The following is a 12,934-nucleotide window of genomic DNA, read 5'->3' as shown; positions in this document are numbered from 1 at the left end:
GTTTTCCCCTTTCAGACATTGATGGTATACTGTTACACAATATGCCATCAATGTAAGACAGGTGCAGGTGCCACCTCTGGGCCCCACTCCTCCAGAACAGGGCCCCCAAAGTAAAGGAGAGCACACCGCACCCTACATTCTATCGATATGGAAGTTCCAAAAATAGGGGAGCCGGTGCGCTCAGCTGTTTTTGGAAGTTCCATAGTGACAAATGGAGAGCCTGGCCACAGCAGTCATGTGATCCGTGTCAGGGCAGAAATGGAGCCGGAAAATAGAAAAGGTCCCCAGGATGTGAACAACCCACTTAAAAATGTAAAAATTGAATATCAGACATCATATAGGACATGACAACCTCTTTCTAACAAAGCTAAACTCAGCCCTGTACCTCACATGGATCCAGAGATCTCCCCATTCATTGCTCTGCTAGATTTATATCAAGCTGACAGCTCAGGGGGCGTGTCTTTTCTGCTGCACCTCAGGGGGCGTGTGCAGATCTCTCCCTATCACAGCTCAGGGGGCGTGTCCATTCTGCTGCAGCTCTTTCCCTATCACAGCTCAGGAGGCCGCTGAAGGATGAAACTGAGCATGAGCGACCTTCTCAGTGAACAGGACAAAGAAATAAGAGAAAAAAACAGCAGGTGGCGCTATACAGATAGATTTTATTGAATAACTCAGTGGCTATGCTAAATTTTTAATCATATGCAATTACAAAAGAATTCAGATCCAGGTGCTGGTTTAAAAACTGTAGAATATTTTTCGTGGGACAACCCCTTTAACCCCTTAAGGACTTGGCCATTTTTTGCAAATCTGACCAGTGTCACTTTAAGTGCTGATAACTTTAAAACGCTTTGACTTATCCAGGCCATTCTGAGATTGTTTTTTCGTCACATATTGTACTTCATGACACTGGTAAAATGAAGTCCAAAAAATTCATTTATATTTATAAAAAAATACCAAATTTACCAAAAATTTTTAAAAAATTGCAAATTTCCAAGTTTCAATTTCTCTACTTCTATAATACATAGTAATACCTCCAAAAATAGTTATTACTTTACATTCCCCATATATCTACTTCATGTTTGGATCATTTAGGGAATGATATTTTATTTTTTGGGGATGTTACAAGGCTTAGAAGTTTAGAAGCAAATCTTGAAATTTTTCTGAAATTTTCAAAAACCCAATTTTTAGGGACCAGTTCAGGTCTGAAGTCACTTTGCGAGGCTTACATAATAGAAACCACCCAAAAATGACCCCATTCTAGAAACTACACCCCTCAAGGTATTTAAAACTGATTTTACAAACTTTGTTAACCCTTTAGGTGTTCCACAAGAATTAATGGAAAATAGAGATACAATTTCAAAATTTCACTTTTTTGGCAGATTTTCCATTTTAATAATTTTTTTTCCAGTTACAAAGCAAGGGTTAACAGCCAAACCAAACTCATTATTTATGGCTCTGATTCTGTAGTTTACAGAAACACCCCATATGTGGTCGTAAACTACTGTACAGGCACACGGCAGGGCGCAGAAGGAAAGGAATGCCATAGGCCCCTTTCACACGGGCGAGTATTCCGCGCGGATGCGATGCGTGAGTTGAACGCATTGCACCCGCACTGAATACCGACCCATTAATTTCTATGGGGCTGTTCACATGAGCGGTGATTTTCACGCATCACTTGTGCGTTGCGTGAAAATCGCAGCATGTTCTATATTCAGCGTTTTTCACGCAACGCAGGCCCCATAGAAGTGAATGGGGTTGCGTGAAAATCGCAAGCATCCGCAAGCAAGTGCGGATGCGGTGCAAATTTCACGCATGGTTGCTAGGAGACGATCGGGATGGAGACCCGATCATTATTATTTTCCCTTATAACATGGTTATAAGGGAAAATAATAGCATTCTGAATACAGAATGCATAGTAAAACAGCGCTGGAGGGGTTAAAAAAAAATAAAAAAAATTTAACTCACCTTAGTCCACTTGATCGCGTAGCCCGGCATCTCCTTCTGTCTTCATCTGATCTCTGTGCAGCAACAGGACCTGTAGTGACGTCACTTCGGTCATCACATGATCCATCACATGATCTTTTACCATGGTGATGGATCATGTGATGACCGGAATGACGTCACCACAGGTCCTGTTGCTGCACAGAGATCAGATGAAGACAGAAGGAGATGCCGGGCTACGCGATCAGCATCGCACTGCCTTCCATGCCATCAGGTCCATGGGGACCCGATGGCACCACCGCCGCTGCTGCACCAGGTAAAAGCCGCAGACCGCAGGTCACGGGACCCCCCCGCGCATTTAGCCAAGGTGCCTGCTCAATGATTTGATCAGGCACCGGGTTCCGATCACCGCCCGCCGGTGATCGGAACTATACATGACGTACCGGTACGTCATGGGTCCCTAAGGGGTTAAAGGGGTATTCCCATCTTGCTACTTCATCCTGACCTGCAGCCTGCTCTGCCTTCCTGCTGCTAAGGCTGGGCGGGGTTAGGCAGTTTGAGTGAAGGCCGGCCACGCCTCCTTATGACATCACTCAGAGCTCAGTCCTTGCGTGCTGGTTCATGTGGATTGTATGAGTCATCAGCAGCCTGCAGTGTCTGTGAAGCCCCTCCCCCTGCTGGGGAATCGTCACTCAATTCCATAAATGTGGCCCCTTTGTTCCATCCACTCCATATTGTCTTCCCCCTATGTGCCTAGATGCCATAATGGATTTCCTGTTGCCTCCGGTCCTCTGATCCTTCTCTGGCACGTCCTCGCGCTTCTCTGTAGTTTCAGAAGTCTTCGGGCGGCCGCGCATGCGCAGATCTATATTCTTTTGAGCCGCTCCTAAAATTGAGCCGCGCATGGGCGGCTCTGTTTGAGACGCGGACAAAGGAATAAACATCAACGCATGGGCGGCCGCCCGGAGCCGTGCTCGTTCGCGATAACATGAAGAGGCCGGGCACCGGATGGAGCTGCTACTTCTGCGCAAGCGCCGGCCCATGGATGTGGCAGCCAAGAGATGGACGTATCCATGGGATACTAAACATATACAATGAGGTAGGAGGCAACAAATTTTAGGGGGAACGCTTGGAAATTTTTAATAGGATAGATTTACAAAAATGCTCAATGGGACATATTTATTAAATTAAACTATGATCACTGAGATGGGAATACCCCTCTAAGCCATACTACCTTAACGAGGTGGACACAGAAAGGGTCTAAAACGCTATAAAAAAAATACATGTGATGCAATGCAGGAAAGCTAGTTTTTTGCCGCAAATACACACAGAATTCAGGTGCATTTAGCTTAGTAAATCTCCCCAATGTTAATCTGGCAGAGCATGCACAAGTTCTCAATATAAGGAAAATTAACCGAAAAAATGTTATATATATATACATACACACACACACAGAGAATGGTATAAGGTCAATGTCCAAATACATAGAAGGTCATTTATTAAACAGGAATACACCTCAATTAGGCCTATTTCTGGTGCAAATTGCAGCGCAAAGGTCCTTCTCCCCACTCACACTAGGTCTAAAAAAGTGGGTGTGTCATGAGCGAGGAAGGGAACGGGCCTGTCTCATTTACCATTTTCTACACCCGTTTTAGGTAGCTGTCTTACATTTAGAAGCGTCGGTGGATCCGCCAAATTTATGCAGGGTTCGGCGCCTCTACATAACTGCAGCAGATCCACCGCCAGTGCAGGGCTTTGTTAAGACTGGCGTCTAAAACCTAGGTCTTAGTAAATGTGCCCCACAGTATGAAGAATAAAATTAAGCAGCACGCCTCACATGAACAACAGACATCACTCACATGAAGCACACATAAAAAAAGGGGAGTACCAAAGTAGTCAATATGAGAGTCAGAGGGGGAATGTACAGCGTTAGGTGACATACAGTACAGCAGGGCTTGACAAATTTCCTTGGAATCTAGGAGCCAGCTAAAAAAGTTAGGAGCCAGGCGGAGCCGCGTCATAAAGCCCCCAGTAGGTGCCCGCATAGTGCCCCCCCCACTTCTCCATAGAGCCCCCCCAATAATGCTGTATACCATGTTACATATACCGCCGCTCCGTCCCCGGACCCTATTGACTATAATGGGGACGGGGGTGGAGCTCCGGCGCAGCATGGCAGTTCGCGGTGAGAGGCCGCCGGACTAAAAAGTTGGACATGCAGTACTTTTACCATGCACTGCGCCAGAGCTCTGCCCCCATTATAGTCAATGGGGACAGAGCTGCGGTCCGGCGAAACAGCGGAAGGACGAATCCGACAGGGTGAACAGCCTGCCAGATCCATCCTGCCGCAAGTGTGAAAGTAGCCTTAGTTCTATAGCTACTGAATGAGACAGAAGAAGGGATGCCTTTAACATATAGATCTCCTTGAGAAGCCAATTTGATCCTAAAGGGTTAATTCACACTGCAAAAGCATCAGCACAGCCTCAGTGTAAACTGTTCTAGAGTCTGACTGTTCTTTTAACTCAATGAATCGAATGAGTCTCTATAAGTCGGATCTTTAGATTCTTTTAACTTGTGACTCATTCGATTCATTTCTATTCTAACTCCCTGTAGACGGCTCAGAGCTGCTGGTGCTTGCCTTGCCTCAGCTCTGATTGGTTGGTGGGCGGGGAGGGGAGGGGCTGGCAGAAGCAGCTTCCACTCTAGGATCAGATTACACTCCTCCCGAGCCCCTCCCCTCCCTGCTGCCAGCGTCTCTGCTATTGTGTGCTGTGACGGAGCTGTCTCACACGGTGCTGCCTCCGGACAGAACGGCAGCTCCGCACCCATCGCCCGGGCACCTTTGAAAACGGGCTGACAAATACCCAAGCGCCAGGACTAAATTTCTGGTCGCCATGGCGACCTGGCGCCTGGGATTTGTCGAGCCCTGCAGTACAGACCAAAAGTTTGGACACACCTTCTCATTCAAAGAGTTTTCTTTATTTTCATGACTATGAAAATTGTAGATTCACACTGAAGGCATCAAAACTATGAATTAACACATGTGGAATTATATACATAACAAACAAGTGTGAAACAACTGAAAATATGTCATATTCTAGGTTCTTCAAAGTAGCCACCTTTTGCTTTCTGCTTTGCACACTCTTGGCATTCTCTTGATGAGCTTCAAGAGGTAGTCCCCTGAAATGGTTTTTACTTCACAGGTGTGCCCTGTCAGGTTTAATAAGTGCGATTTCTTGCCTTATAAATGGGGTTGGGACCATCAGTGGCGTTGAGGAGAAGTCAGGTGGATACACAGCTGATAGTCCTACTGAATAGACTGTTAGAATTTGTATTATGGCAAGAAAAAAGCAGCTAAGTAAAGAAAAACGAGTGGCCATCATTACTTTAAGAAATGAAGGTCAGTCAGTCAGCCGAAAAATTGGGAAAACTTTGAAAGTAAGGGCTATTTGACCATGAAGGAGAGTGATGGGGTGCTGCGCCAGATGACCTGGCCTCCACAGTCACCGGACCTGAACCCAATCGAGATGGTTTGGGGTGAGCTGGACCGCAGAGTGAAGGCAAAAGGGCCAACAAGTGCTAAGCATCTCTGGGAACTCCTTCAAGACTGTTGGAAGACCATTTCAGGGGACTACCTCTTGAAGCTCATCAAGAGAATGCCAAGAGTGTGCAAAGCAGTAATCAAAGCAAAAGGTGGCTACTTTGAAGAACCTAGAATAGGACATATTTTCAGTTGTTTCACACTTGTTTGTTATGTATATAATTCCACATGTGTTAATTCATAGTTTTGATGCCTTCATAGTCATGAAAATAAAGAAAACTCTTTGAATGAGAAGGTGTGTCCAAACTTTTGGTCTGTACTGTAGGTGACACATTCTGCGCCATATTTATGTCGTGCTGACCGCAGGAGAGTTCGACCACGATCCCCGTATCTGATAGCACTTATCAGGGATACTGCCACGTAGGTAAAGGAACACGTTCGCTCAACAAGGAGCAGAAAAAAAAAAAACAAAAGCGCGCTGCTCTGCCATCTATAAAAGTTATTTATGAAAAACATACATAAAATAGTAATAAATAAAAGGCTAGCTACGCGTTTCCGTGGTGGGCCGCCACCTTCGTCAGGCTGTAAGGTCAGAAGAAAATACATACCTTTAAATAGGGCTAAGCACAACAGACGGTGATCAGGCCAATCAAAATGCAAAGACATCCAGAATACATGCCACTGAAACACGTAGCTAGCCTTTTATTTATAGAGTTTTATAGCAGAGCAGCGCGCTTTTGTTTTTCTTTTTCTGCTCCTTGCTGAGCGAACGTGTTCCTGTGTGTATTCCAGACTCCATCTGGAGGATCCCGGCGAACAAGCGCAGCAGCCGGACCTATCCTCTCTACAGGAGAGACCGCGCCATTTCCTAGTGTTGTGCCTGGATTATTATACAGTAAGGGTATTCTCACCTTCAGTCCTGATCTGGGGACCCTGAGCTATTTCACGAGGGAGCGCCCCTTATTGTTTTGGATTTTCCATGTAGGTAAAGTCACCTTTATGTAATCAAACCACATAGTACGAGCAACCGATACTTAGCAACTTTCCACTTGCTTTATATTTTTCCTCCATTATGCATCCACTCCTGTCTTTAGTTTAAAAAAAAAGTTGCACCACAAACTACATGTGTAACAGCGGCCCTAATAAGTGCTTAAAGGGGTTGTGTCACAAAACAGATTCTACATTTTCCAAACCAGCACTTGGATCTGAATACTTTTGTAATTTCATGTAATAAAAATTTTCGTACAGCCAGTAATTTATTAAATAAAATGTATCTGTATAGCGCCACCTGCTGTTTGTTCTCTTCCTTATTTCTTGTCCGTCTCTCTGAGCTGGTCGCACGCACTCAGTGCGACCAGCCATGTGTTCTGTTAGAAGCTGTTGCAGCTACAGGGAGAGAGCAGCATCAGAAAGGACACGCCCCCTAAGCTGCAGTAGAAAGGACACGCCCAATGAGCTTCAGCAGAAAGGACACACCCCTGAGCTGCAGCAGAAAGGACACCCCCCCTGAGCTGCCAGGCTGAGGTTAATGTAGCAGAGCAATTGGAGCAGTGAGTCGGGAGAATCTCTGGATCCGTGTCAGGTACAGGGCTGGTTCTAGCTTTGTTAGAAAGGTACTGCCATGAATCATGGGATAACCCGACACACAGCACTTGTCATGGTTAGTTATGGAAAGACTTTTTAGGCAGGGTGCTGAATCTCCTTAAAGAGATTATTCCTGTATACGGACTTAGAGCTCATTCACACGAACGTGTGTTGCCCGTTGCCGTATTGCGGACCGTATTTGCGGATCCGCAATACACGGGCACCGTTCCGTGCGCATTCCGCATCACGGATGCGGACCCATTCACTTCAATGGGTTCGCAAATCCGGAGATTTGGAACAGTGCGGAATGGAAGCACGGCATGGAACACTACGGAAGTACTACAGAGTGCTTCCTGGGGTTCCGTTTTGTGCCTCCGCACCTCAAAAAGATAGAACTTGCTCTATCTTTTTGCGGAACGGACGGATCGCAGACCCATTTAAGTGAATGGGTCCGCGATCCACATGTGGCTGGCCCACGGTCGGTGCACGTGGCATTGCGGACTGCAATTTGCGGTCCACAGCATGGGCACGGGCTACACATGGTCGTGTGAACAAGCCCTTATTGGCAATGCTCTATGGCAGGGATGCACAACCTGCGGCCCGGGGACCACATGCAGACCTAGATACCATTCTGTGCGGCCCCCAACTATCTGGTAACGGACACATATGTCTATGTCTTATGGCTGCTGTCATGCATTCGCCCATTAGATGGGAGTACTAGAAGTGTAACTAGACATTTATAAATATGCCATAAATAGAGCATTTCCGTTGGTAATACCCCTTTAAGTTTTATTTTCGGCCATTGGAATTGGTTCAGGCTGACAATGTGGCCCCCAACCAGAAAGGGGTGTGCGCCCCTGCTCTATGGAAAACAAATATGCAAAGAGGTATCTCCCACGGAAGAGAACCACCTCGCCAGCGCCACCTATTGGAAGTGGCTCCCCATGAGCCAAGATCTGACTCTCCAGGAAGCCTAGGGAATATAGCCAAGCCAGATACCCATCCCCAGGCAGCGGCTGTTTGGTGGAGCCTGACTGGGGATATGCCTTCCAAGAGGTGGTGCCAGCAAGATGGTTCTCTTCTCTGGGAGATACCGCCGAGAAAAAAGGCCAAGCTCTTTTATTGAGGGCTGCACCATGGGGGGGAGGGGGGGGAAGTCACGTGAACTGGAGCTGAGGGGTTCACCTCTTGGACATCTATTTATATCAACTAAACCTTGCCCCATCTGCTATAATGGTTGGGGGCGAACTTACAGGAAGATGACATTTAGCACTGCAGGTGCCACCTCCCTCCTTACCGACTGTCCAGTTCACAACCCTCTCACAAGATGTTTGCATGCTTTACAGCCAGAGTGGAAGAGGACTAGGAGAAGTGGAGATGCGGCCCCCCCAAGTGCAGGGCTGGGACATATGTAACTGACAGAGTCAAACAAATCCCCCTAAGCACTCCAAGAAAAACTAGCTATAATAAGGCCTCATGCACACGGCCGTTGTTTGGGTCCGCATCCGAGCCGCCATTTTGGCGGCTCGGATGCGGACCCATTAACTTCAATGGGGCCACAAAAGATGCGGACAGTACTCCGTGTGCTGTCCGCATCCGTGGCTCCGTTCCGCGGCCCTGCTAAAAAAATATAACATGTCCTATTCTTGTCCGCGCTTTGCGGACATAAATAGGCATTTATATTGCCGGCGCCCGTTCCGCAAATTGCGGAAGGCAACGCAGGCGGCTTCCGTTTTTTGCGGATCCGCGGTTTGCGGACCGCAAAAAAAAACGGCACGGCCATGTGCATGAGGCCTAAGGCTCCATTCACACGTCCGCAATTTCGTTCCGCATTTTGCAGAACAGAATTGCAGACCCATTCATTTCTATGGGGCAACACGATGTGCAGCCCGGACACGGAATTGCGGACCCGCATTTCCGTTCCGCAAAAAAAAAAATAGAACATGTCCTATTCTTGTCTGCATTTGCGGACAAGAACAGGCATATTCTATTAGTGCTGGCAATGTGCGGTCAGCAAAATGCGGAACGCACATTGCCGCTGTCCGTGTTTTGCGTATTCCGTGGATCCGCAAAACACGTTGCGGACGTGTGAATGGAGCCTAACAAATTATAAAATAAAAAATGTCTGATATACTTAAAGGCTATGGGGGGGAGATTTATCAAAACTGGTGTAAAGTAGGAGTGACTTAGCCGCCCGTAGCAACCAATCAGATTCCTCCTTTCATTTTTCAGAACTCCTCTGGAAAATGAAAGGTGGATTCTGATTGGTGGCTATGGCCAACTAAGCCAGTTTTCCCTTGCACCAGTTTTGATAAATCTCCTCGTATGTGCACCTTCGGAGGCAATTTTTTTTATGATTGCTGGTTACTCATTTCTGGATAAAAAAATTTTTTTCAATTGGCCTTTATTAAAAATATTGAGCTGTTCTGTCACAAAGGGTTAACTGTTTTTTCGAGCTGTGTGACTGGTACTTTCACTTTGTGTCGGTCATCTAATAACGCTTCTAATCTCTAAACTAATAAAGGCTACTTTCACACTAGCGTTTTTTTGCTGGATCCGTCACGGATCAGCAAAACCGCTTCCGTTACTGATAATACAACCGCCTGCTTCCGTTCTGAACGGATCTGGTTGTATTATCTTTAACATAGCCAAGACGGATCCGTCATGAACTCCATTGAAAATCAATGGGGGGCGGATTCATTTTCTATTGTGGCAGAGATAACAGTTCCGTCCCCATTGACTTGCATTGTGTGTCAGGACGGATCCATCTTGAAAGGAAGAGTTTTCCTCCCGCTATTGAGATTCTATGACGGATCTCAATAGCAGAAAGGGAAAGCGCAGGTGTGAAAGTAGCCTAAGAGGTCATAAACACTTATTTACGCCACAATCTTATCAGTAAGATAGAACTGAGCTATAATGAGTGTTTATAATGTCAGAGAGCAGAGATAAGGAGCCCGTCAGCTCCCCAGGTGACGGAAAAGAGAGAAAATCCCGAGGCAGCTACTAGAGCATCTCAGCTACGTACAGAAAAAGCCATATTTTTAATAAAGAACAAAATCAAAAAATTATTTTTAGGTCAAAATGAGTACAATGCCATAATAAAAAAAAAATGTTCCCAAATGTTCCCAAAGGGTTTTCCAAGACTTTGATCCTGATGACCTATCTGATTGGTGGGGGAGCGGTAGGACACGGCCGATCAGCTGCTTGAGAAGGCACCCGTGATCGCCGCGGCCTTCTATCAGCTCAGCAAGCACAGCGCCGTACATTGTATAGTGGCTTTGCTTGGTATCGCGCTCAGCCCCAGTCACTTCTATGTGAGCGCCGTTGCCTTCTCAAACAGCTGATCGACGGGGCTCCTGTGTGTTGGACCCCCCCCCAATCAGATACTGATGACCTCTCCAGAGGATAGGTCATCAGTGTTAAAGTCTTAGAAATCCCTGTTAAGCTTGTGCCAATATTTAATCTTAGCCCCTATGCATAAGGAAAGGGGATACTGATTGTCAATTATCTGCACAATCGGACCCCCACCAATCACAGTAATTGGGGGTCATGTATGCCCCATGTGAATGGAGCAATGGTCGAGCATGCACACTGCCATTTCACTCCTCTTTCTAGGTATGCCAGAGATAACTGAGCGTGTCCTCGGCATTTCTATGGCAGTCCTATAGAGATGAATGAAGCGGCAGGGAACAGGAGATCGGTGGTCGCCCCCCCACTACTCACGGGTGACCTTCAGGCCTTACCGGGTCTCAGTGATATTGTACCCACAGTGACAACCTTACGTGGCAATTGCTGCTTAGGGACATACTAAAAATGAAATAATGCTGCGCACCACAGTGATTGGACAACAAGGCCACATCATGTCACATCACCAAGGACACTGTCAGTGACACCTACTGAAGACGTGGGTCAGAATTTCAATACCTATGTCTACCTTTGCGACATTTTATACCTGCTGAAATGCATCTAAAATAAAAAAGGGAACTTTGCAAAAAGTCTTTCTTAGGCCTCATGCACACGACCGTTGTTCTGGTCCGCATCCGAGCCGCAGTTTTTTGCAGCTCGGGTGCGGACCCATTCACTTCAATGGGGCTGCAAAAGATGCGAACAGAACTCTGTGTGCTGTCCGCATCCGTTGCTCCGTTCCGAGGCCCCGGAAAAAATATATAGCATGTCCTATTCTTGTCCGTTTTGCGGACAAGAATAGGCATTTCTACAATGGGCCGTCTGTTCCATTCCGCAAATTGAGAAAGTCACACGGGAGGCTTCCGTGTTTTGCAGATCCGCAATTTGCGGACCGCAAAAAAACGTAACGGTCGTATGCATGAGGCCTTAAAATGATCCTACCGTTTTGTGTCTAAAGCGCCAATGCAGATCTATGTGACACCATGGCAACAGAAAACAGACCAACCTTCACTGCCATTTACCTCGTCCTAGCATATATTCGGCAGGTTATCAAGAGTGCGGAGCATGAGGCAGTATGACTGCAGGATCAGACTACACTGGATTTGTTTGTAGTCTGTTACCATGGGGACACACAGTTCTGAATAGGTACTGTACACACAAAACGGTAACGATTTTTAATAGAGACTATTTGCAAAGTTGCTTATTTTTTTACGTCAAAAGGAAACTAATGGAAGATAATGGCAGAGTGCATGCCGCCATTTTTCTTTTTTTCTCTCCTGCAGAAATGTCCTATCCTTAGCCGCAAAACGGACAAGAATAGGACATGTTCTAGTTTCAGCGGGCTCAGCTTGTACACCACTGAAGCCAGTGACTGGCTGCAGCTGTATAAAAGAATTCACTACAGCAGCCACGATAATACATCTCTGTCTGCAGTTCAGGGAACAGAATGAAGATGTAAGGCTGGACTGGAGAAGGTGAGGCAAGTTAGTTTAATTTACCAGCCGCACCGCAGATTAGTCTAAAATAATTTTAACTCCGACAACCCCTTAAGAAGCACATCTGTCAGCAGTTTTGTACCTATGACACTGGCTGACCTGTTACATGTGCACTTGGCAGCTGAAGACATCTGTGTTGGCCCCATGTTCATATGTGCCCGCATTGCTGAGAAAAATGATGTTTTATTATATGCAAATAAGCCTCTAGGAGCAACGTGGGCGTTACCGTTACACCTAGAGGCTCTGCTCTCTCTGCAATTGCTGAGCCCTCTGTACTTTATTGACAGGGCCAGGCCAAAGCGATCACATTTTCACTTCCTAGCCCTGTCAATCGAAGTGCAGCAGTTGCAGAGAGAGCTGAGCCTTTAGGAGTAACGGTAACGCCCACGTTGCTCCTTGAGGATCATTTGCATATAATAAAACATCATTTTTCTCAGCAATGCGGGCACATATGAACACGGGACCAACACAGAGGTCTTCAGCTGCCAAGTGCACATGTAACAGGTCAGCCAGTGTCATAGGGACAAAACTGCTGACAGATGCCCTTTAACACATGAACAAGTTGCATTGATGCATAAAGAAGTGTGACTTAATGATTGCACTAAATGTACTTGATTATAGACCATTTTTGGAGAAAAATACATGCACAAGGAGTTACTATTCATAGAGTCAGCATTACCTGTTCTATCTGCTCCAGGCGCTCAGTGACATCACTCAGCATCCAGGTGTCCTCCCCCCGCAGCCGCCTCTGCTCCTTCCTTCTCTCTTCCCTTTCATAGTCTTCTTTAGCCTGAATGGCAGACAGAAGAGGTTACATCTTCCAGACATCATCCATGCACGAGGCCTCCAGCCAACACATTATCGGAAGAAGCCTAAGGCTACGTCTACACGACGACAGACAGGGCACAACTACACTGCAACATTTGTAGCACCAATGTCGCGCGACAATTTTTATAATGGCAGTCTAATT

The 12,934-nt window shown here is 46.4% G+C and overlaps 1 protein-coding gene across 1 annotated transcript in view; it reads right to left on the bottom strand.

Moving 5' to 3' along the window:
* CWF19L2 (CWF19 like cell cycle control factor 2) overlaps window positions 1-12,934 on the bottom strand; it is a 153,954-nt gene that overhangs the window by 138,053 nt on the left and 2,967 nt on the right. Inside the window, exon 2 of the mRNA XM_040426268.1 lies at window positions 12,644-12,754. Coding sequence (XP_040282202.1) covers window positions 12,644-12,754 — 111 coding nt within the window. The remainder of the gene's footprint in view (window positions 1-12,643; window positions 12,755-12,934) is intronic.

Source organism: Bufo bufo, chromosome 3, assembly GCF_905171765.1.
Source record: "Bufo bufo chromosome 3, aBufBuf1.1, whole genome shotgun sequence".
Lineage (NCBI taxonomy): Eukaryota > Metazoa > Chordata > Amphibia > Anura > Bufonidae > Bufo > Bufo bufo.
The sequence above is the reverse complement of the archived record's forward strand: the minus strand, read 5'-3'. Positions and strand labels throughout refer to the sequence as shown.